Raw genomic sequence first — 25,371 nt, 5'->3', positions numbered from 1 at the left:
GTAGGCAGTGAATATGAGCTTATCAGCCACACACTTGTCCATGGAGGGTAAATAATCATCAGAGATTTTACTCTCAGGAAACAGAAGGAAGGATGAGTTGACCATGTCTGCATATAAGACATGCTACGCCTGCTTCCCAAGAGTGCAAATTCCCAAGTATTTCTAAGGCCCTAAGAGGACAGTTAATAAAAGGCTAATGTTCATCAAGACCAAACTCATGTTGTTAGGAGCCTATAACTTGAGATAATGTCTGTACCCAACATGATTCATTACATTAATCACAAAATGTAAGCACAAGCCAGCAGGAGACATAGAGTAAATCCAAACAAAGAAGGGACATAAAAAAAAGTCCCCGCAGTGATCAAGACTTAACTTTTGGGAATTTATATATTAGATTGAAAAGTCTGGAGCCCAATGGAGCACCAAATTTAAGTCTCCTGCTTTTATAAACCATGCCAAATATGCAACATTGCCATTTCATCAAGTATATTAAGCATGCCCTTTTAAAAATCAGTAACTATCTTAGAATAAACTCTTCAACAAGAATTTCTCAGGGCCCCTGATTTGGTAAACATTGTGCTAGAGGCTGAGAGACGGAGACTGAGACACATCACTGGCCTTAAAGAACCTACAGCCTAGTGTGGAGAGCGAACATTCACACACTTAAGAGTAGAGCAGAATGACCCTTGTAGCAGAATGATGCTTGTACTGCTGTGCTGGGTGGTAGTCAGCACTATTTTTCAGAAGAGCGAGAAAGATTAGGAGCTGGGGTACAGTGAATGTGGGATTTATTCTGAGAGAATCATGTAATTCTCAAAAGCTCAGGCTCTGATGTCTAACAGGCCTGGGCGTGAATCCCTGCTCATTCCTTTATCAGTTGTGTGAACTCAGGGAAAGCTAGCTGACCTCTCTGAGGCTCAGTTTCTTTATCTGTGAAATGGTGATATGGACAATACCTTAACAGGCTCTCTGAATGAGTCAGTGTCCCACTTTCAGTAAACCATCGTTATTTTTGTCATTGTTATACCACCACCACCACCATCACCATGCAGTGGTTCTCAACCTTCTGGCCCTTTAAATACAGTTCCTCATGTTGTGACCCAACCATAAAATTATTTTCGTTGCTACTTCATAACTGTCATGTTGCTACTGTTATGAATATAATGTAAATATCTGATATGCAGGATGGTCTTAGGCGACCCCTGTGAAAGGGTCGTTCGACCGCCAAAGGGGTCGCGACCCACAGGTTGAGAACCACTGCTTTAGAGGGCGGGAAGGAGTTTTCGCAGCTTGAAGCCAGCATTTGACAGGAGAGACAGAAGGAGTGAAGGTGTGGAGAGAGGAAGGAGCCCCACATTTTACTTCCAGGCGAGGAAGACTAGCTGGACTAGAGTAGTGAGCCGTTCTTTATATGTGCAGGGTGATAAGATTGGATAGAGAGGGCAGGAGCAGACTGTTGGGGGGAATCTTTTGTAATCCCAGTAGAACCCTGTACCTTGATTCTGGGAAGACAGCATGCTCTGAAAGGTCTGGAGAGCAAGTCATCATCAGTGTGTGACCACTGGGGCCACAGGAAGCTAAAAAAAAATATGTGCTGATGGATTGGGTAGCAATGCAGGGAGCACAGCGGAACCTTCCCACTGTATCTGTGCCCCACTCCGCATTGTTATGATAAGGGCTTCAGACCCAAGTAAAACCCGGAACAGTTGCACTTGGGCTATTTCTCGGGACTCCATTTGCCCTTCTGCCTTCTCAGTGTGTCTGCAAACTCGAAATAGATTGACTTTTATCAATTTTTTCTCTCTTCGGACCCCCATTCATACAATTATCAATTGACGGTCATAGCGAGACGGGTGCAACCAGGTTTTAATTGTGAGAGGGAATAGATGAGTGGAAAGTTGTTGTTTTCAAGAAGTAAACATTTTCTGTTTCTTTAATGGAGAAGAAATCCGAGGCCATGAAAAGAAGAAAATAGTCCAACTCGGGATGAATCTGAGCATGACCATGAGCTCTGGAAGGAGACTCCCAAGCTTTTCAATATTTAGGATCTGGTCTTCTTCATTCCCCCAAGGGGTATTTTTTAAAAATCCAAAGATAGGATTAATTATCCTGGAAGAATCTAATCTCTACCCTCACGTTTTAAACTGCAAGCAGGGAGACGTTTTAAACATTATGAAAAGAAGAGGAAATCTCTCCTGACAAATAAATGCCTTGAAAAATTAGTTATTAGTACTAGTCAAGTGCTCTTTCTTCTCAGAAATATTAAAATTGCACATTAGAGTGTAAGAATACTTATTCCATGCTCCCTCCTAATGCCACAAAACTAAGACTTGAGGAACAATTTCAGAGACAAAAGATGATATGAAACATCCAGCTCTTCCCTTTATAGGAAATTTCTCCCCCCTCCCCCACATCTCAGGCTCAATCATTTCCTAATGTGAAATTACAGATTTTTCCAATTACCATATAAAACTGCAAAAAAATTACACTTGTGACCACAGAAAAGATAGCATATACTATCAATTTGATTTTAAAAGGCATACATCTTTTATACTACCTGTCATTGTTATAATGCCTTTTACAAATTTAATCAATACATTTTAACATTCTATATACTTTAAGTGCAATATACAATAAATATTCAAGTTTCATCTTAAACGGGCTCTAGCCTTTAAATTGTTAAAACGGCAGTGCCCTTTCCATCTACTTACATAATGTCATAAAATATACATTTCAAGGTAAATGAAGTCAGCTACTTCAATTTAGTCCCTCAAACTGGTAGTAAATGAGAGGTTAACACTATGGTGCCAAACCCATTATTGAGTAAATTTAGCACCTTGGACAGCTCTGTAAAATCTTTATTGCTTTCCTGACCTGCTCGTCATGTTCTGTCGGTGTGTTCAGGGGCTCTCAGCCCTGATTGAAAGGCAATATATTAGATCCCAACACAAACACGCTTGGGGGCTAGTTCCCTGGGAGCGTAATGACATGGAGGTGAGAGCAATTTTCTGGTCACCGAAATCCAAGCACCTTGCAGGCCCGTGGCACTCACTCATAGAGGACCCGGACGTTTCCTTTCTCCTTCCCATTTGTGGAAATAACTAATAGAAGCTGAGTCACATGGGCAAAGCAGTACCAAGATGTGGGCTCTCCTGTGAACCCCACAGTGGATGCCGCAGTGGGGGACGTTTTGAAATGGGCGAGATATCATTTAAGGACATCGCTGAAGTGATAACCCAGGTTCACCCTCCTCGAGGCGGCTGGTCTGAAGCTGTGTGGGGCCGGTGACCCACCCATAGCAGGGAGCCAGGTTGCAACGAGTGGCCCAGCTTCATGGATCAAAGAAGGAGTCAACCTTAGGAAACAAGATTCAGGCGTTCCATTTTCAAAGGATTAATGGCGAGGAGAGCTCTAGGTATTGACATGAAGAAAAAAACCACGTGGATTAAATCACTGAAAACCTTTATCACACAATATACATGAGATTAAAACATATAGCACACATGGGTAGTTGGCCTTTTTTTCAGGTTCACAAAAACTTCAAAGATCTTGGGGTTTATATTGACCGCCCTCCTCCCTGGTCCTGTGCAATTAACTAAATTAGGAAGCACCGCTCGAAATCCTCAACGACGACAGTGCTCACAAGTGTATTAACTCCCCGTCTTATTGCTCTTGACAAACAGGAGACGTGTATTGTTTTTTCTCAAAATGAAAAGAAAAAAATACTTTCTCTGCCAACCCCAAAACTCTGGCATAAATATGTATTTGAAGAAATAGGTGAACATAGACCCAGAGAAGTAAAATCTTAGTAAGTAAACTATCTGGGCCTTGTTTTGTTTTCATCTTCCCTGTGAGCCAGAGAAAGCCTCGAGGTTCCACAGAGAGAGCAGTGGAGCTGAATTTGATCTGCGGCTAGGGTTCAGCGTGCCCATCGCGCGGTGAATTATTAACTGCTGTGGTCAGACAATACTGCAAACAAAAGGCTATAAATTAGCTGCTCGCTTGCATTAGAAACATAAAGGGATTATTTCAGATGTATTGATTCAAACCCCATTGATTCTATAATACTTCTCACTCCTGCTATGAAAAATAACTGGACTGTTTTTGTAAATGGGGTCTAGCAGCTTAAGGCAAGCATAAATGTTTATTAAGGAACTGAAAACCCCTCTCCCTCATTTTTGAATTTAGGGCATATATAATAGTAGTCACTGCAGCATGACAACTATTTTATCTTATATTATGGAGAATTTAACATTGAGAAATGCTAATATGTATCTAAGAGCTTGTCATTTCAAGACTTGTTCTAGAATTTTTGAAGAGGCTATGGTGACGGCAAAATGAATGCAATTATGTCCCTATTTTCTGATCAGTATCTCCATTGTGTGAAAATGGAGCAGTACTACGTCTCCATGCAGAAAATGATTGTGTAAAATAAAGTTAGACTTCTTTTTTAAACTTTTACCCACAGCAAAAAATTGTAAACATGTCTTTTTGCAAGTCACTTCACAGCCAAGCATGCCTTTAGGTTTGGTTCTCTGATAAGCCTCCATTCTACATGTATCACATTTTGCAGTATAAATGAATCTGCAAAAAAATTAGGGCAAAATGAAGAGGGAAGGATTGCGTTTGGTTAGAACAACAACAACAAAAAATACCACTACACACACTTTTGTGGAGTGCCGTATATTATTGGAAACAAGCACGCAAGCCAAATATGGAAGCCTACCTAAATGAAAAGATGGAGACATATTTTATTCAGTGGGGAGGGGAGCAAACAGCAGAGCATAGATCTCAGATGAGAATGAATGAACAAATAGGGAAGATACTAACAATCCTGGAATAGAGAAGAATCACTATGAAGGAGGCACTGCCATTCGTGAGAACCCGTGCAGAGGGAGCTCCTGGGGGGGCAGGAGACCCCTTTGGTGAGAGCCTTCGACAAGCAGTGCGTGGCTGAGGAGTGTGGGTTGACTATGTCACCCCCTTATGTCAGGATTGTGCCACACAATGGAGATAAAGAAGTTTAATGCTACATGCTTCTAGTAGCTGAAGATTGATTGGAAATCCCTCGAAAATGACCTGTCTGATAAGGTCATGGTGCCTGGAATAAGCAATTAAGTGCAAAATAAACGCATCTTAGGGATTCATAACATGCACTGAATGACATCGATTGTAGTCATCCAGTAAATGACCTCGCAATTGTATTCGGCAATAAACACATGAGCGCTTTATCGTGCCTATGGCAGGCGCTCGAGTGATGTATTTTATCCTGCAGCACCAACGATGCTCACCTTTTGACTCGATTAAGTGTGTATGTGAACAGGGACAAATTGGTGATTTAGCACCATTCGGGGGTTCCCGGACCTAATGCCTTCAGAGCAGTGCCTTGGCAGAGAGTGGCCAGGATAAGGACAACCTGCTTTCACTCAGCGGCCTGTGTCTGCTTCTCTCCCAACAGGAAGTCATACTCAAGAGGGCTGCGGACCTGGTGGAAGCGCTGTATGGGATGCCACACAACAACCAGGTGAGCGAATGGGGCCTCCAACCTATGTGGGCTGCACATTCAATGTAAGGTCTCAGGTTCCTTGGTGTAATGGAAACGTATGGAAACCATAAAAGTCCCTTGCACGAGTTCAGTGTTTAAGCCATTCAGACACATCACGTTGCAAAGCCATTCAATTCTTCTCTCTTCTTTTGTAAAATTTTTTATTGCCTTTTCTACTATGATCATTTTCCTTACCCGAAGAGGCATTCTGTTTAAAACGAAATCTTCTGTGGGAATGTACTTCATGATGGAGGGAGAGAGTTACTGCTGCTTTATGTTATTCCTTAGGGTTTTCAAGCCAATTGAGGAGGGGAAAAAAGCATTTAATTTCTTCTCCTAAAAAGTATAACAAGATCTGAATGTAACTGTCTTCCTCTATTTCCTAGAGCGCATCCTTCTATGAGGTTGCTAGTATGAGTCGGACAAATGATTCACTCTTTTTGTGCCACCTGAGTCAACGTGCAGGGGACACAGTCCCACTAATACTCAGGGACCCAGAGAGTTGTCTACAACCTGCCCTAAACTTCAGCAGGAGAGGGGGCTGCAGTGTGTGTGTGTGGTGTATCACCTCGCGTTCCTGTGTGTTCCCAGGGTGCTGTCATAGACTGTGAGGTGTATGGAGGGAAGGCTTCGATAATGGGCTTCCCAAGTCAGACAGACAGGGCTCTGCAGCCCAACTCTGTCCTTAAATAGGTGAGTTCCCCCATTTGTGATATGGGGGTGACGACGAAGAGAGTAAACCTGAAGGTTTGCAGGGACGGGTGCAGAAATTAATGCCATTATCCATGGGAAGCCATGGAAAGCCCGGAACATGGTCCACAGTGAGCCCCTGACAGTGGCGTCACTGGGGTGTGATGGGGTAGCTAATGGGGGTGCTCCTCTTTCTTTCCAGGAGATTATTCTGAAGAGAGCGGCTGACATCGCAGAGGCCCTATACAGTGTCCCCCGCAACCACAGTCAGCTCCCAGCCCTCACTAACACTTCCGTCCACGCGGGCATGATGGGCGTGAATTCCTTCAGTGGACAACTGGCCGTGAATGTCTCCGAGGCCTCGCAGGCCACCAATCAGGGTCAGGAGCCTGCTCCTCTTCTTCTCTGTCCCCCTGTCCCTTCCAAACCTGAAGCTACAAACCAAAAGGGGAGATTCCTTGCCAGTGTGTATCAGGCACTATTGTGGCATTTTGTCAGGGAAGCTGGTAGAAGGGGCTGCCTGGAGCCACTGCTGCACCAGACTTCTCACCATCAACCAAGAGTGACAGACTGCAAAGAGGGCGGGAACTAAAGTTCTGAGGGGCCAAAGCACAGCGTTCAAAACCAGGGAATAGGAACCTGTTCACTTCAGGGTACATCTTGTAAATTGGGATTAATTTCTGCTCCAAAATGATGATTTATGGGCCCTGCATTGCCACTTCTCAGGGCCCTGCTAAGTATTTATGATCTCCTAAGAAATGTGCCTTTGCTGGCTTCCCCTTTTAATCAGAGCCAGCACCGTCAGCCCCTCCCATGAATCACCAACCCCTTTCCTCCAGGGCACGGCATGGGGACAGCCATTCCCTGCCCCATCTTCCAGGACTGCCACCCACCTGGACGCCACCCTCACCCCTGGTTTTGTCCCCACCCCTCAGGTTTCACCCGCAACTCAAGCAGCGTCTCACCACACGGATACGTGCCGAGCACCACCCCCCAGCAGACCAACTATAACTCCGTCACCACGAGCATGAATGGATACGGCACAGCCGCCATGTCCAATTTGGGTGGCTCCCCGACCTTCCTCAACGGCTCGGCTGCCAACTCGCCCTATGCCAGTAAGTACAGATGTGTGTCCTGTCTTCTGCAGGGAATTCAGCATTGTGCTGTGTGGCCCACGGTGCAGCTCTCTGGGCAGTGCCCTGCCAGCCCGACATTGACCCAGGTGATGCTGGGGGCAGCACTGTTTCCATTAGACACATCTGCCTCCCCTTTCTTCCCCCAGAACCGCCCTAACCATCGGAACTTTGCTGCAACCCAAAGCAGCAGTATGCTATTATAGCGAGAACCCAAGCCTGGGATCAGATGGAGACGGGTCACTAACTGGTGGCCCCGGGGAAGCTGATCTCCCCTCCAAGTCTCAGTTTTTTGGTCTGTAAAATGGAGGGGAACTAGCCTCCATCCCAGAGAGCTGTTGTGAGACTTTGATACAAGAATGAATGCCATCAGTCGTCCCTGGTGCCTGAGCCATGAGAGGCACATGCAGTGAATCTAAGTACTGATCATAATGATAACAGTGAGAGGGGCAGGTAATATAGCACAGTCACAATAGTCTAAAACATAAACGCTCTTCCTTTAGGAATATGACTCCTTTGTTTTCAGTGCCTAAAAACAACACAACTTTATTACCTTGAGTTCTAGAGGTCAGAGGTCGACAATGGGTTGGCAGGACTGGGTTCCTTCTGGTGGCTCTGGGAGGACTCTGATTTCCTTTGTTGTTTTAATGGTTGGAATTTTTTTCCCCCTTTGTGTTTGATATGCGCTTAAAAAAAACAACCACCAACCAATGAAAAAAAACACCCACTTTATTTTTTCCAAAAACCTGGCACAGGAAACACACACAGACACAAGAAATGTTCTTGGCTCTTGTCTTAAAGAAGTGTACCTTAGGATATTTTTCTGGTGCCACATTTAGATTGCACCTAAAAAGCCTCAATGATATGTCTCTACATTCTCTTGGGCTCCCTGTGAGGATATTTATATAGACAGCCAAGTTCATCTTGGACGATGCGCGTGACTCTTGTTGTGTGAGATGTGGCCAAACTCTTAGGCATTTTTAGGAAGATAGGATGATAGAAGATGTATTGTTCAATGAAAGAATATTCATGATTTTTTTAAAAATGAGGTTTAGCTAAAAATACTGAACGTGATGCTGTCTCTTATGGTGGAAATGTGGAGAATGCTAATCCTTGGAAAGTTTCAAAGTTATTTCTGAAAGCAATACTTAGGGCCTTTTGTTTTCTGGGCTAAGTGAGTGCTAAGTAGTTCTACTTTGTTTGGAATCATCAGCTTGTTGAACATTTAGAATTTCCCTCTCCAATAACCCGTGTACATTATGTCTGTCTGCTTGAGAGTCGACGTTGAGGGCCAGTTCCACATAGATTTTGATTCATGGGAAGGTTGTTTCTCATAGATCAGTTCCGTGTTCTCCCATCTATTCAATCAGAAAATGTCTCCATCATGACCTGAAAATTAAAAGGTGGCACTCTTAATTAAATCAATAAACTAATTGCTATATGGTAGCAATTCAATTTAAGGGCTTGGATTGCTCCGTCTTCTCAAGCCCGTGCAGACAGCGAGCGACTTCAGCCTGAGATTGCATCTGTCAGCCCGGGAAACTTCGAACACTTAATTTCCATTAATTGATTTCCTTAGTGCTCACAAATATAGTATTAAATTCTCAAATAAGCTCTCAAATGGGACAGTTTCATCTGCATAAATGCAAATAAAACAATAAACACCAAGCCCAGCAGATTCAAATTTTTGCTTCCATAAGACTTAATTATTCATAAACCACTCATGTTGAAAAATCCCTCGCAGGATAAAAAAGTAAAATAAGACATTCCACTGGTGAGCACACTTTCTGGTGTGCTGGCTGGTAACTAATAACGTTGTAACAAATGGAACTGCTTGACTATCTCTCACCCCTCTCTCTGCTCACACTCCCCACCCCTAAATACACATCACCATCTTATTTGCCAATGAGATTAATTGCCTTCCTCGGTGAACCAGCAGGATTTCAAGTCTAGGAATATTTAAAAACCAAACCTCCAGTGTAGGGGTTTTGCAATCTAAATGGGTGTTATTATTGAGCGTATTTTCACATTTACAAATCCTAAGAGGTGTATAAAAATGCTGGCCTCATTAAAAGAAAAAGTACAGTTTAGGAAATGTTTGTGGAAACTCCAAGGATGGTGGCTCTGTGTTCTGCCGTATAAAGCATTCAGTGCCTTCGATTGTGTGCCACCGAGAACCCATTGCGAGGGGTCACTTCCCCGCTGGCAACTGCTGCCTGTGACCAATCTGATTCCCACTTCCTTAACTTTCTCAAGTCAATAGGCCAAGGGTAAGTCCACCTCCGCAGCCCCTGGGAGTCTGGTGGGCTCCTGGGAGGGGAGCCTTTTCTCCTGGCTCTCTTTTTCCTCTGCAGGATAGTGTGGTAGAAAGAGCACTGAGTTGGGGTGTGGTTCCTGGCTTCACCATTCCAGCTATGGCCCTTGGGCAAGTCACGCTGTTTTCTGAGTTTCGGCTGGCTCCATTGGCTCAGGTGTAAAAAGGATGGAATAGGCCCCAACGTAACTTGCTTGGCCAATGACATAAGCTGAAAAAGATGGGAAGATGTCTTCTGAATGATAAATATATAATGTTCATGACATAATATGAGAAATAACACAGTAGAAGGAAGTACCTAGAATTGAATTGAGTGCCTGGGAATCACTGGACAGAATTCATACTTTTCCCAGGAGAGGACGGAGCCAGAAGGGAAATGGATGGAAATACTAGTCTTGAGTGTAGAGGACTCAGAGGGTGCAACATCTCTGTCTCCTAAAGGTAATCAAGAGATGATTAGCGACCAGCAAAAGATGAGAGGACCGTTGTTGGTAGACAAGATGTGTCTCCCAAACGCTTTCGTATTCCCAAGCTGCTAGGTGTTCTTTCTCTCTGAATTGCCCATGTCAGTTCTCCCATCATTGATAATCCACATCCCCACTCCTACCAGACGGGGAGTATTTACATAAGACTCCTCCTATCATACTGCTTGCTAATTCACAAACATTTACATTCCACTTCACGGGGGATAGAGATTTGGAATGTTGACTTGTAGTTCTGCATGAGCTACAGAGGTTGCACATGACAGTCTACTTGTCCACCTTGCCTCCTATCCATCTATCTCTGTGTTGTGGAGCATCAAGGTACAATCATATTCTTAAGGAACCCATACCATCATGGGGAGAAAAGGAACCCACACATACACACCTCCCGCTGTCAGTGCCTGTGGAATCCTGGTGTTGCCTTCAGTCACCCTTCCTCCTCACACCCTCTCATTCCAGCAGTGACCATGTACTCTCAGGCTGGCCTCCTTCTACCTCATATCCCCAACCCCTTTGCTGGAACCTCAGGTTAGGCTCCACCAGGAATGCTTTCCCTGACACCTCCTCTGTGAAGCCTTTCCTACCTCTACAGAGTTGGCCAGGCTCACTTTTGTTGCTATTTTGTGCTACCCTAACCCTTGTAAGAGCACGTTGTTCCCTGGCCTGGGGCACCCAGTGCCTAGCATGCTCCTGTCACATAGTAGACCCACAGTAAACACAAAGAAGATCACCACCAACAGAAGGTAGCACGTGCCAAGTACCTGTACCAATGATGAAAGCAGACCAGCTCCTGCGCGTTCAGGGAAGGCTCATGCTGGAGGGGCAGCCTGAGCCACCTTGTGTTGGGATGCCAGGAGAGCTGCTAATCTCTGCTTTCCCATTGCTTCTCCCAGTCGTGCCATCCAGCCCCACCATGGCCTCTTCCACAAGCCTCCCCTCCAACTGCAGCAGCTCCTCCGGCATCTTCTCCTTCTCACCAGCCAACATGGTCTCAGCCGTGAAACAGAAGAGTGCTTTCGCACCAGTCGTCAGACCCCAGACCTCCCCGCCTCCCACCTGCACCAGCACCAATGGGAACAGCCTGCAAGGTAAGCCCCAGGCCCCACTGGGCCAACCAGATGCCCTGATTCCACACTCCCAGGCCTGAAGCAGATGTGTCTGTGCTGCAGAGGAGATCAGCTTCTCTCTGCCCTCATCTCATCTGTTCATTTGTGTTCACTCCCCTTGGCCCTGGCCCCAGCCCTCCTCCACTGGACTTGCCTGAGCAGCCCTCTTTCCAACTCCAGGAATTCTGCTCAGGTCCTGGATTTGCTTGAGAATACTGTTTCCGTTTACTAATGCCACCGTTTTTCTTTCTCCTCTTTCACTCCCTGTGGTCGCCATAATCAGACCAGTCTTTTGTGGACTCTAGCAAGTTCTCCACTGCAGGGTCTCTCCCGGGACTGGCTTTCTCCTGAAGTAGGTCACTCAACCTTCCCTTCCTGTTGGCTGTGGCAGAGTGAACGTGTGTGGGGCTGATAACGGGGAGGGGGTGAGCCACAGCCTGATCAGAGCCCTGACATGAGAGCAGCATAGGACACAAGCTTAAGACGTACTACTGGCAACCCCAAACCCCAAAACATTACTGGAGTATTCATATTGTTCAATCTCTTCCCTATCACGGAATATAGGAAACAGAGTCACCAAGAGTTAAAGTGACCTTTTTGTTCATTGAGAAAAATAACACCCACGTTTTTAAAACGAGTCCACCACTCCTTACATTTCTCTCATGTGCTGGTTGCGTGGTGTGGACCTGCACCACCTCATTCTTTTTCCCACAGCAGGGTTGTGTGATAGGTACTCACAGTCAAAGTGCATGATCTCCAAAAGCTGGTTTGGCCGAAGCTGGTTTCCAACTCAGGCTCAGAAATTGCATCTCCTCTTTCCATCTCCCAGGCACTGTACTCCTCGGGGGGCTGGGGTGTAAAACCGACGTGTCCAGGGTTCCTAAGGCAGCTGGCAGAGAAATATCATCAATTAAATGATCTGCTACCATTTGTTCAGCACACAAGAGGCAGGTGCTAAAGAGTGAGCATGCTTTGTCTTACTTGATCCCCACATCTTCCTGATGTAAGATGAGGACTATTATGGTCTCCATTATACAGATGGTAACACTGAAACATAAGGAGAGTAAATACCTGCTCACAGGCCTAGCCAGTAAACTGTGGGGTTGAATGTAAACCCAGCAGGGTCTGTGGCCCTAACCCCTGGCCTACACAGTTCCCTATGGTGCCTCCCTTCAGTGGCTGTCACACTCCTGGTCACTGATGGAGGGCAGCAGACTTGTTTGGGACTTCTCAGCCCTGTTTCTTATGTATAAGTGCATGTGTATTTATTTATATTCATATATACATGTACTCTGTGCTGGACACTTTACCTGGATGGAACCTTACGTTGATTCTGAAAACCCTAAGAGGTCATTACTATCCCCATTGTAGAGATGGGGAAGTTAAGGCCCAGTTTGCTCAAGGTCACACAGGTAGTCCTGAGCACCTTTCCATGCCATGCTGAGCAAGGCAGGAGAAAGAAGGGATGGAAAAATGGGGACTTGGCCCAGGTTTTAGAACTTCTGGATTCAGGGAACATCTGGTAGTATAGGGATGTGTGTGATGAAAGGACTTTAAGACAGGGACACATGCTAGGTTTGTGCATTTGTCCCCCCCTCCCCCCCGCCCCCGCCAGGGTGTTTCTAACCCGTCTGCACAGACTCCAGAAGTACCAAGATTCCCCCCTACTTCTGGTTATCCACCACCTCTCTGTCCGAGATGCAGAGCGTGGGGGTTTGAGGGTAACTCGGGACTGCACTGCCCTTTCCTTCTGATTGAGCATGTGTCCAGGAGATTCCTGCCAGTGGTTGTTTTTCTGACACTGTCATGGACCAAACATCCCTACTTTTGGAGGGTGGCTGTGGGGGAGGTATGAGTAGAGAAATTAAAAGTCAATTCTGATGCCATCCTCCATCCTACCCCCTGCCTGCTTCATTCCCGACCAAGACACTCACCTGGCAGGGCCCCGGCACACCCTCTGCACACAGTCCAGGAAGCTGCTGCGTGGGGCCTGGGTCTTCCCGAGCAAGGTGGTAGTCAGACTCTGGGCTCCTAGAACTAGAACCAAAGAATGACTTCATCTTTCTGAATCCCACTTCTTCTGTAGAAAAGGACAGGGTGGGTTGTAGAATTGCAGGGAAGAACCTCTCGCGTGTTACATTCCTCCTCCTCCTCCTCATCGTTACAGTAACCCCTGCTTCCTTTGGACCCCCCCCCTAGTTCAGGATTGTGATCATTAAGACAGGACAAGTGACACAGGCAGAGTTGGTTAAGCAAATTGACCATGTAAACAAGATTAGAGGTGACACACTTAGGCTGCTTAAGTATTTTAAAGGCCTATTACCTCCAACCACCACTCTGCTAATTGTACCTCATCCTGTTTTTTTTCTATAAAGCCAACTTCTTAAAGGTCTTATCTCCAGCATCCCTTCCTTAGCCTCTGCTAGTGACCGAAGCCTGGCTATTCCCCGAGAAAGAAGCACAGCAGCCTCACATGACGGAGGTTATGATGGTCACAGCCACTCACCTGGGAGAGCTTGATCCCAGCCTGGCTTCTGCATTATCTCAACCTCCCCACCACCCTTTGATATAGACTTATAGCCAAGATAGCTCATTGGGTGTTATACAGCTGGCAAGTAGGCAGACCGACCACTGTAAATCCTTATGCTCTATGGCTAAACTGTAGTCAAGCCGCTGGGTTAGGCCCATGTAGACTACACCGTCCTGACCTTAAAAAGTTCCCTGCATGAAGATCAGTGCAGCAAACACCACAGGAATGAAGGCAGGTCTGTCCGGGGGAGGCTGGGCACCATGCTGCAGAAGCTTAAAGGGAAAGGTTAGGGAGCGTGCCTACCAGCCTAGTGGAGAGGTTGCCTTTGAAATGGACCGTGGGTGAAGGGCAGGTAGGATTCGAGCCAAGGGACATGGAGGAAGGGGCACTGATGCAGAAGGATTAGGGAAACCTGAGCCAGAGAGTCATGTGCAGTCACCAGGAAGCCCCTCAGCACCCTGGTGCATGAAGCCAAGAAGCAGGGAGAAGGTTGACAAGGAAGTCCTTAACAGGAAGTCATTCGCTCCATTCTTTACATACATCTGACCACTCAGTTTCTACTATGATCCCAGCTGGCTTTCTCTCCCAAGGAGGCAAGACCTTTGACAATTTACCGTACATCTTGAGAAATTTTTTAGGACAAGGTGATTCTTAATCTCAGTCCTTCCAGAGCCTTACACGATGTTCTGCTAAAAACCAGTTTCCATGTTGTGGGAAAACACGTCTAGAAAATGGTCTTTACTGGACTGCTGTCTTGGAGATCCATAATGCACCTAAGTGCACGAAGGGCCCTGAGCCAAACAAACAAATGTTTCCTAAGCTTCTTTGCCCACAGAACCCTTTTCCGAATGTTAAAACCAGCGGACATCCATAAAAAACTTGGGAAAATGTGGAGACATCTTCCCTTCTTTTCTAGAGAAAGCCATTGATAAGTCCCGACGCTAGACTCCCCGGCGTGCCGCTCTCATGGGGCAGGCTTGAGTCACCTAGCCTGCTCATTGTCCTGAGACATCCTCCCCTCCTCTTCTCCCAAAGCCACGGCCCCCGAGCAGGGGTTCTCTGCAATCTCAGGCCTCAGAGGAAGGACTTCATTAATCGAGAGAGGGGCAGCCCAGAGAAGGCTGTCACCGCGCCATTGCCCTCCCTCACCCCCCCCCCCCCCCCCCCCGTGTAGTGATTTTAAACCCTAACCAAGTCCCTGACAGTCTGGGCAGCAAAAAGTTAAAAATGAAAGGCCGGCTGTGGCTGGTGTGCTCAGTGGTTAGAGCGTCGCCCCGCACACTGAAGGGTTGTGGGTTTGATTCTTGGTCAAGGACACGTACCTGGGTGGCAGGTTCACTCCCTGTCCCTAGTCTGGGCAGGTCAGAAGGCAACCAGTCAATGTGTTTCTCTCTTCTCTTTCTCCCCTGTCCACTCTCTCTGAAGAGCAAAGGAAAAAATATTCTCAAGTGAGAAAAACAAAACAAAACATACATATAAGATATATAAAACAAAAGGCCAGAACACCCACATACTGAGATTTTTCTTCCTCTGTGTGGCTGAGACTTAGACCGGCCAGGCCCACCCGACTTGGGGTGCCATGCGGTCCAGTAGTGAACCCTGTGGAATTGTCTCTTTTTTTGAGCACGTGTACAACTTGTGTAAGTCTTTCCTCACTCTATTCCTGGTTAGCTCCTAATTCTTACTCATACGGTAGTTCAAGGAAGCCCACGCTCCCAAGTCCCCCAGCTCTGCAAAACTTTCTATTTTGTTTTGTTCTCACCAAACGTGAAAACTGTACTGAAAAAAAAACCACAAAAAGCACTGCCTTTCAAACCACTAGTCCTACGGGCTCCTGTCACTGGGCATGGTCGGTCAGCTGCCGGGGAGGATGGCAGTGCCCTCAGTCTTGTGATAAGTTTGGCCATGGGGCTTTCAGCGTGTCATGTCCTCATGGAAATCTTGGGTAAGTCAACATGCCAGTGGCATTTCTGGAACATTCCAAGCTTCAGACACCCAGCCCTCTCACCCACATTAGCAATCCTGAGGATTGCAGCACAGACACAGGAAAACGGCTCCTGGTAGCTCCGGTGCACCCCTGCAGTCTGCAGTGAAGTTTATGAAACAGCCTCTTTAGAGGTGTCTGAGCTCAGAGGCCACAAATGATGTTTTCCCAAAATGTGCCGAATGGTAAGGGTTCTGCACTGGACTTTAGGAAGTTGCAGGAGAGATATCGCGAGCTGTAACGCTGATGGCGTAAGCGGAATTCTGGGGGTAGGTCCACAAGGGACTTCTTCGGGAAAGAGGTCTAAGGGCCAGGGAAGTGTGGCAGACCAAAGCCACTGCTGGATACCCTCAGATATGTTTGCTTGTTTGATTTTAATTATTTGCTAACCCTATGTAAACTGAGCTATTTAGTTTTTTAAAATCCACACCTTTACCTTGTCTTGAAATAGTTCAGCTCTGGTGGCTCGGAGCAGGCATTCCTGCACAGCGGCGTTTGGTGGGAGCCGAGTCCCTGGCCCCTCTAAAGAAGGTGTGCCCTGGGCGGAGTCACCTCAAGCCCTGCTCAGGGCACTTCCTCCCAGCCTAGGCTCTCGGGGCACTGGAGTTGGCCATCCCTGCATTCCAGATTAAGAAGAGCTGTTAGCTATGGACTAGCACACCAGTTAGCCTTGCTTTATAATGCTTAACATGGCCCTGGTGGAGGTTTAATCTAATTATCCTAACACATCATGCCAGGAACCAAACCATTGCTTAGGTTTTTTTTTTAGTTCTGCACATCCAAATGGGATTGTTTCAGGCCCCAACTGGTCAATGGTGGCTGAACCCATTGACCAAATTAGCAGGAAGCTTGTCAGTTTCCACTTTGCTTAGCACCATATTGACTCTGCCCCGCTACCTGGCTGTGCTGTGGGAAATCTGCCCTTCAATGCCAGGCACACGGTAGATTTGCGGGGGAGGCAGGAGGAGACTTGCTTCTTTTTGCCACAGTCTCAGAAAGGTCTGCCTTTGCGAAGGGTGCCTGGACAGAAAGGTCCTCATGGAGGTGGGGGTGCTGAGCGGGCACTACAGGGACACCCCTCCCCCTCACCTTTGGAGCTACAAACATCTTGAATTCTCAAGTGAAGGCTTGGGTTGAAATATGGAGCTCCCTGTTCCAGTCAAATCGAGGGCTCAGTGGACTCTTAGGGGGACTGCATTTCCAACCGATCCCAACTCTTTGGGGGTTTAAGTTGGTCTGCATTTGGCAAGAGGCACTTCCTGTTTCTAAGAAAAATGGCTTTTGAGGGCTTAAGAAAAAGGCTCCAGGAGCTTTTGGACTGCAAACCGGCTCTTGCAAAACAACACTTGGATGATTTACGTGTAAATGAATCAGAAACATGTGGATTAAATTTCCTTGTGAATACAGATGGGTTTAAAAATTAACGGAAAAAGTGTTTGGCAAAATACTTATTTCTTAATTGAATCTAAAATGTCAGGGGTGGGGGTGGGGAGGCACCGGGTGTGTGTGCCTTCCCAGCCTTCCCCCCAACAGGGCTCCCCTCCCTCTGTGTATCTACTGCAGAGCTTGTGTTAATTGGAGTTCAGTGTTTTTTAATGGCACATTCCTCTAGGCATGAGATTTGGGAAATGAAAAGGGTCACTTCCTAGATGCAGTCATCACTGACAAGAACATTAATTTAAATGTAGAATTGCCAATAAAATAAAAAAAAAAAGCAATGACTTTCTCTGCTTGACCGCACGCTAAGCCACCATTGAGAGGCAATGATGGCCACCCCTTGCTTCTAATGAAAGCATTGCTCTCTCATCTCCACGTATTTCAGAGCTGCCACCCTTACTAATTATGTTTCAGACACATCCCTGTATTTCTCACACCCATCATGTGAAGCGTGCTGGGTGGCAGGGTACCTATTTGATATCAGAGGAATCAGCCCAGAGAAGTTAAACAACTAACCCACGGTCACACAGCTCGGTCACACAGAAGGGATGGGTTAGAAAAAGTAGCAGCTAATCCCTGTGAGAGCTTGCCTAGGAGCTGAACCAGGGGCCAGGCACTTCCCATATGTAGTTTTACTTAAATCTTCAACAAGCCGGGCAGTATCACAGCCCTGGCAAACGATGAGCTGCATTTTCTAGCTGAGGATGAGAAGATACCTCAGGGGACCACACTCAGCAAGCAGGGAGCCCCGAGGTAGAAAGCCGGTCTATGGGATTCCCTGCTCTTCTAAACACTCCCTGTGGCCTCCTAACTGAATGCTGGGAGAGATTTTTGATGACCCTGACAGCCTTCCCTTTTCCCAGGATCTCACCCCAGCTTTCCAAGGCTACAGTTCTCTAGGGGCAGGTGCAGACCATTCTAGAAGCCTGGGTGAAGCGGTGGTATAGGAGACATTCTGGAGTTTCATGCATACCTGTTTCCTCCTCCTCCTCCATGCGGTCTCCCAGCTTCACTGGCCCATGGACAAGGCCCGTGGCAGCTGCCGCTGCCTCTCCAGCGTGAGGACAGCGTGAAGGTGCTTGGGTTGCTGGTGCTGGCCTCAGTCTGGGAGCTAACAGAGCACAAAGACACCCATGGTGTTTTGTGGAAAGTGCTGGAAGTTGGGATGGACCAGGTTTTCATTCTAGATTCTGCAAGTGAAAGAGAGAGAAAAGAGTGACAAATCGAAAAACCTCACTGTTCTGCAAGGTTTGGGGCTGTGACTTCCCCAGCAGTATTCAAACGATGCCCCTTCCCAGCGATGTTTTAAAATGGAAATCAGACTTGGAGGGGTGTTTAGAGTCTTCTGTTCTGTTCAAGACACATACCCAGGCTGGCATAGTAGTTATCGTTCTTAATCAAGTACCTGTATATTCCATACAAAAACTCATTCCTGGGAAGAGAAGAGCACTTTTGTGGTGAATAATCAACCAACATAGTGGTGTGGGGGTGGTTTTTGTTGTTGTTGTTGTTTTTCTGGGTGAGAAGTTTGGAGGCAAAACCATTGACTTTTGTCTTCTCTTTCCACAGCGATATCTGGCATGATTGTTCCTCCCATGTGAAAGAATTGCCTTGAAGAATTTTATTAATGAAGAGGTTGGATTCTGCTACAGAGAGTAATCTGATACAAGTCCCAGAGTGGAACTTTTAACTCAGGCCTTTTTCAGAGGAGTCACAATAACTGCAGATTTTTAAACAAACAATATCACCGACCTTGCAAATACTGAAGTTGGAAGGGATCTGTGAGTGCAGGGTGTTGGTTCAAGTTGTACCTCCCAGATGTTTGGGGGATATATTTATTCTGTGTTGATAAAAGCAAATCCTCTTTTTCTTTTCTTTCTTTCTTTTTTTTTAAGCTTAACTCTGCGGTCATTTGTCTTTTATAAACCGTAAAGCTGTATACAAGGGACACTATAAATAAGACCCCATGTTTTAATTTATGATGTTTTTAAAGCCGTGTAAAGGGAGAATGAAGTGGTGATATTTACAAAAAAGTTAAAAAAAGAAAAAAAGAAAAAAGAAAATTAAAAAAAAGCTTGTATGGGACAGAATAGGAATGCCAGTTAGATTTTTTAGAAAACTAAGAGTCGGCTTTTGCGCCTTAAAGCATATCAAATGGTAGTTAGCTCAGACAGTGCATTTTCAGTATCTAACTTAACATGCCACCCCTTAGCAGTGCAAGCTTATTTCTCCCTTTCCGTATCGTTGTCTTAAGTAACTGTGTAAATAAATGCAGCCTGGAGTCAAAAAAGTGACTGTCACGTGATCACACGTTTCCCTTCAACACAAAAATCCAGTGCCTCTAGACAGATTGTTAAAAAACTGCAGATTTAAACCTGAGATCATTCTCACTTTTAATTATGTCAACTTCGTCGGAAGCCGATGGCCTCTTGAGAGCTTGGCGGCACACGGACTGTGTGAGAACCTCCTTCGAATCTTTATGGAACAGGGTCCAGGCACAGAATTCCACATTATGCCTCCAGTTATCAAGCCAAAATATCCTCTTACACCCCCGCCATTTACAAGGTAAAAGTTTACTCATCCTAAAGGGGACTTCCCACCAGGCCTCCCAAAGCTGACAAGGGCAAGATGGCAGGCATTTCCCATGACAGGGCCTCTCTCAGTGGCCCTACCCACTGGTAACAGTAGATTAAAAGGATAGGTAAGTGCTTTGAAATTAAGAGGAAGAGGAATCTAGGAGAAAGGAGAAGTAGGTTGAGACCTCCCAAACATCGCTTTCTGTTCTACGGCAATTTTTTGCTCTCATTATCTGGGAAGTGTTCTTAAAAATAAGAATTGATAGCAAAGATGCAGCGAAGCTATGAGGATGCATTTGCCTGATACTTTTTTTTTTTCTTTGCGGTTGTGTTTTTGTATGTAGTTATAAATACTGTAGATTTTTTTGTGATTTTTTTTGCCAAAGTTGTTGTTCTATTTATACATTTTAATGTCTTAAGACAGTTTTTCAATATCACAAAAAGATTTTACTGCATATTTTGCAAAGGAAAAAGAAGCTCACTACCTTTAGCTTGCACATACTTGCGAAGTTAATGAAGAGGCTTTCTGTTTCAAAGGGGATTTTGTAAAATATCCATATAAATAATGTATTTATCTTTGGAATTTGTACATTGCTTTCCCCTTCTTCCTTTTCCTCCCACCCCCAACTTATTTTATTGTGTATGTTTGCTATGTGAAAAAGTGCGTATTTGTTTGGTCACCTACAGTTGTATTAGCTGTTCCGATGTGATTTTTAAACATTTCATTTATAGTTATTTTTAGTATTGTTTTAAACCATGCTTCAATTTTTTTAAATTTCCACCCCAAAGCCATTGTCTATTTTTGTATTATTTGTAAGTTAAGAAGTTTTTTCCAATATATGGCAAAAAAAGTAGCATATTATTCTTGTAGCGTTTAGTTCTGTAGATTTTAAAAAAATGTATCCTTTGCTTTGAAAGCTTACAAAAACACACACCCCTAACGCTGTTTTACTCTATTAATATGCATGGAACCTCTCCCTCTGGAGTGACGCATTTTGTGCATTAAATTCGGGGGAGAAACTTCATAGAAATCAATGAACATTCTTTCTTAAGTCTGCTTGTATATTTCCTCTGTCTTTCACATAAATATAAACCAGCAGATTGGATGCCTTAACAATGCAAATCATATCCATTTCACTTGTACATTGTAAGTGTGCACCAGAACTGTCAGTCATCACTAACATTATAAGAAAAAAGAAAAAGAAAAAAAAAAGACAAAGAAATCGAAAAGCACAAAAGAACTGTTTTGTTACCTTAAGACAATGTAACTTTTTCTAGTAGAGCAAGAAATTTACAACAATGCTGCAACTGTGCATGCCCCCATATGGATTTTGCAATGGTTTTCACTAGACTATCAGAGTGCGATTTTTATGGGTTGGGGTGGGTGAGGGAGGGGAGTTGCGGGAGGGAAGGGAGGAGGGGAGGAAAGCTGATTTTTCATGGTGAGAAATAATAATGATGATTAATAATAATAATAATAAAACTGGAAAATGTAAGCAAGGTGGACGCATTGCTTCTCGGTACTCGGAAAGGCTGTCTGAATTCGTGTGGTAAGCGCTGGCCTGAAGAAGTGTACAATTTAAAGCCATATTTTGTCTGGTGAGCCCCTTAACTGTTTGTGAAGGGACAGTCGGCCGGTGAGGTGTCCGGCTCAGACCCCGACAACAAACGCCACCCATCTGTCAGCCATGTGTAGTGGTTAGAACTTCTCTTGAAAGTCCAAAGAGCCTTTAAAATATGTTTGATTTGTGTCTTGTTGCCTCTATTTATATTGATTAGATGAAAAGACGTGCTGGCCCTCTGACCCTCTTTCTCCTACACAAAACTTTTACAAGTAAACGATGTTCCCCTAAATACAGAATATGGCTTTAAGAAGATGAAATAGAGAACTAAGATTTCAGTTTTGGGGGAAAAATACAGCTTCTGGATGACTGGATTGCATAACATGCCCTGGCCTCACATTGTACTAGAATGCAGCTTAACGAAGTCATCTCTAAATCTACTAACCTTTCACCTTCTTATCAAACTTTTTGAATAGACACACACTGTACAGTTCAATTGTTAGCGAACCTAACTACTGTAGAGATTGTTATAATTTTTTTTTTTTTTGCAAAAATTCAAGCTGTAAAAACTTTTCAACTTTCACAATATTTAATTAAAGTTACTTCCTGTCTGTGATGGCAGCTCCTAGTTGTGTATTCATTTCAATATTTCAGATGAGCCAAAGTCCAACATAATGTAAAAGGTCTGTGTTTGCAATTGTTCAGACCAGTGTTGACACCCAGAGAGAAGAAATTAGGGTAGTCCTGGGACACCCACTTTCTTTCCTTGTAAATCCTTGGGGATTTGCTAATCTGGGATGCAAATTGAACACGCACAGCGTACTGCTGCCCTCTGCTGGCAGCAACTGGATGCACATGTGCCCTTGCTGGCCCACAGAGGTGCCCAGAGCCCCCCAAATTTCAACAGGCAAGCAATGAGAACCCCTGCTGTGACTGAGCTGTGAATCCAACACCTAGCCATTCTAGAACACCATCCTCCGTGCTACAAGTCTGAACCATACTCTTCACATACAGCTGCTAATTAATCCCTGTGAGCCTTTTGCCCAATTAATTATGTGCCCTGGCTCATTGATGAGGAGGCGTGTGCGAACTCAGAACCTGCATGAGCCACAGTTTTAAATCCCATGTGGGTGAGACACATTCCCTGTTGGGTGAAACCAAATCTTTGTGGAGTCGAACATTCCACAAACAACCAATAGGTCCACAATCCTGTAAAACCGTTTTGCTTTAAGTTTCATCATGAACATAAGTCTTCCCAATTGCACTTTCAATGCTTTTCCTACTTTGCAGTTGTTGGACATGATAAGGTTAATGAGGCTTGTGAAATGTCTGGAGAACTCAGCAAATAGGCCATAGACCAACAGACCCTGGGCGGGCAGAGCTAACAGGGTGTCACGGGGCCACCATCATGGTTATTTGTGCTGGGCATCGTGGATGCACATTTGCTTTGGAATGGAGCCCAATGTGAGATGATGGCAGAGTGTAACCAATTCACTTAATAAGTAGAGAAGCTGCCACCCTTTTCTTCAAAAGGGAATCTACGTTGATTAGTTTGGTCATTATACATATTTGGAATTCTATATTAGATGCAGGTCCCTGTATTAGATACAGAAGATTAAAAAAAAATGAACAAGAGGCATCTGCCCTCAGGATGCTCACCATCTCAAACAAGACAAATGTATAGTCAAATAAAGTAGTCTAGAATGGTTAGAGTGAGACAGGCACGCCTCCGAATAAAAAAAGACAACCACACCTCTACAGACTGGCTTCTGCTTTCCTTAAGGCCTATTTCTTGAAAGCATTCATTCATTCATTCACTTTGAAGGTTTCCTATGCACCTGGCACCAGGCGGGGCCTGGTGGACTCCATAGTGGGCGCAGAGACACTGGTCCTGTCCTCATGGACCTTACAGTTGAGTGGGGCAAGCAGACACTATGCAATCACACACATCTGTTCTAACAAAACAACAATGGCCATGGAGAAAAAGTCCAGCATGCTCTAAAAGTCAATGACAGTAGGATCTGACTTAGCCTGAAGGGTTGGGGAAGGTTTCCAGAGATGTGACCTTTGAGCCAAGATGTGAAGAATGAGGTAACCAGGTGGGAAGGGCACCTAAGGCAGAGGGAATGAGGGCAGGTGTAAGGACCTGAGCCTGGGGCATGGATATGGTGCCCTTAAGTACAGAAAGTCTGTGTGGGTGGAGTACACACGTGTGCTTGGCACTGTGCTAGATGCTAGGATGCACTAGGGAGACCAGTCATAATTCCCGCCTGTTGGGTCTAAGGCACAGCTTGTACACTCAGAGCCCCCTATCTGTCCACAGCAGCTATGCTGGTTAAACAAGGTGGGGGGGGGGCTGTCAGGGTAAAAACTGACACAAGGCACCTCACTCCACATGGGAATGTGGGCCCAGGGGTGCCCCTCTTTCATATTTTAAGAATGCCAGATATATTGTTGGGTTCCGGATTTTTTTTTTTTTTTATTGCTTAAAGTATTACAAAGGGTATTACATATGTATCCATTTTATCCCCCCGCCCTAGACAGTCCCCTAGCCTCCCCTATCACCCAGTGTCTTATGTCCATTGGTTATGCTTATATGCATGCATACAAGTCCTTTAGTTGATCTCTTACCCCCCTACCTCCTGCCCCCCAACCCCGGATTTTTTTTTAATGTGAAATTTTCATTTTTTTAAATGTTGTCATCTAATCCAAAAATAGCACTTTCAAAACACTGCATTGAGCAAACAAGGTCCATGAGCTCTAGAATGTCAGTTTGGGACTTCTGGCCGAAACACAAGTTCCTCAGAGAGATGTTTACACAGCCTGATCTGAAGGTCATAGCCATAGGTCCCATCCACGGAGATCCAGGAACGCTGCACAGAAGGGCACGCTGGGTGCTGTGAACAGGAGTTCTCCCAGCGGCCCCAGGGAAAGCAGGGTGTGGAAGGCCACGGCCGATGCCTCTGGAGCTGGTGGTATGAGAAACCACCACTAACACCAGTGGAAAGGAATAGGGATTCTATGGGAAGATGGACTAAGTCCGTGGTCAGCAAACCGTGGCTCGCAAGCCACATGCGGCTCTTTGGCCCTTTGAGTGTGGCCACGAAGTTTCAATCGCACTGTACATGCGCGCCCGCATGTGGTACTTTGTGGAAGAGCCACACTCAAGGGGCCGCATTTTGCCAACCACTGGACTAGGTAATCGTGAAAGAATTCCCTCTTCTCTGCAATGGGCAGTAGCCACATTCAATGCAAAATGTATAGATAGGTTTTGTTTCTTTTAATCTCCTCTGGCCTCGCAGAAAGGCCCTCATGAGCGAGTTCCTTTTAAGCAGACTGCCAGGTAAGTGCACGCTTTCCAACACTCCCTGCTCAGGGCCATGCTGCCCTTCCAACCACTCACATTCTCAAGAATGTTGCTTCTGGAATTATCCTCTCTCCCCAACATCATCAATTTCTCCTTCCTCAGTATTACTTTCTGATTAGCATACAAATATATCATCTTAAAAACTATTTGACCTCACTTTGCTTTCCATCTGCCCATCGTTTTCTGCTCCCTTTTATATACAGCAAGTCCCCTCTAAAGCAGGGGTGGGGAATGTCCAGCCCACGGGCCATATAAGGCCCGAAAATCATTTACTCTGGCCCTGCCAAGGCATTAGGGGTGAGTTAATTCAACGTTTGACCAAATAGAGCAGGCTAATGTTTAAGTTGATAATTTTGGATGGCCCGCGAATGCTGTTATAAATACCCAAATGGACCTCGGCAGAAAAAGGTTCCCCACCCCTGTTCTAAAGGGTCACGTGGCTGTCTCATTCTCTTCTTCATTCCTGTTGTCTTGTTATCCATATCACAATAGATGTTTACTGTAGTGATGAGTAGTGAGGAGTCTTGAACATTGCAAATAAAGGATCAAATGTACATTTTAGATCATCCTGGTAGCAGCATAGAGGATGAATTGGAGAGAGGCAGAGGGGAAATGGAGGCCATCACAATGGTCCAGGCAAGGAAT

General features: G+C 45.4%; 1 protein-coding gene across 4 annotated transcripts in view; it reads left to right on the top strand.

Annotated features, from left to right (window-relative positions):
- Window positions 1-21,975, top strand: part of EBF1 (EBF transcription factor 1) — a 391,814-nt gene extending 369,839 nt beyond the window's left edge. For all 4 annotated transcript variants that reach the window (XM_059699069.1, XM_059699068.1, XM_059699067.1 and 1 more), the window contains exons 12-16: window positions 5,459-5,524; window positions 6,438-6,615; window positions 7,171-7,350; window positions 11,058-11,252; window positions 18,791-21,975. In XM_059699069.1, coding sequence (XP_059555052.1) covers window positions 5,459-5,524; window positions 6,438-6,615; window positions 7,171-7,350; window positions 11,058-11,252; window positions 18,791-18,822 — 651 coding nt within the window. In that variant the 3' untranslated portion in view covers window positions 18,823-21,975. The remainder of the gene's footprint in view (window positions 1-5,458; window positions 5,525-6,437; window positions 6,616-7,170; window positions 7,351-11,057; window positions 11,253-18,790) is intronic.
- The last annotated feature ends 3,396 nt before the right edge of the window (window positions 21,976-25,371 follow it).

Source organism: Myotis daubentonii, chromosome 5, assembly GCF_963259705.1.
Source record: "Myotis daubentonii chromosome 5, mMyoDau2.1, whole genome shotgun sequence".
NCBI lineage: Eukaryota > Metazoa > Chordata > Mammalia > Chiroptera > Vespertilionidae > Myotis > Myotis daubentonii.
This window is presented reverse-complemented; position numbering and strand designations above follow the sequence as displayed.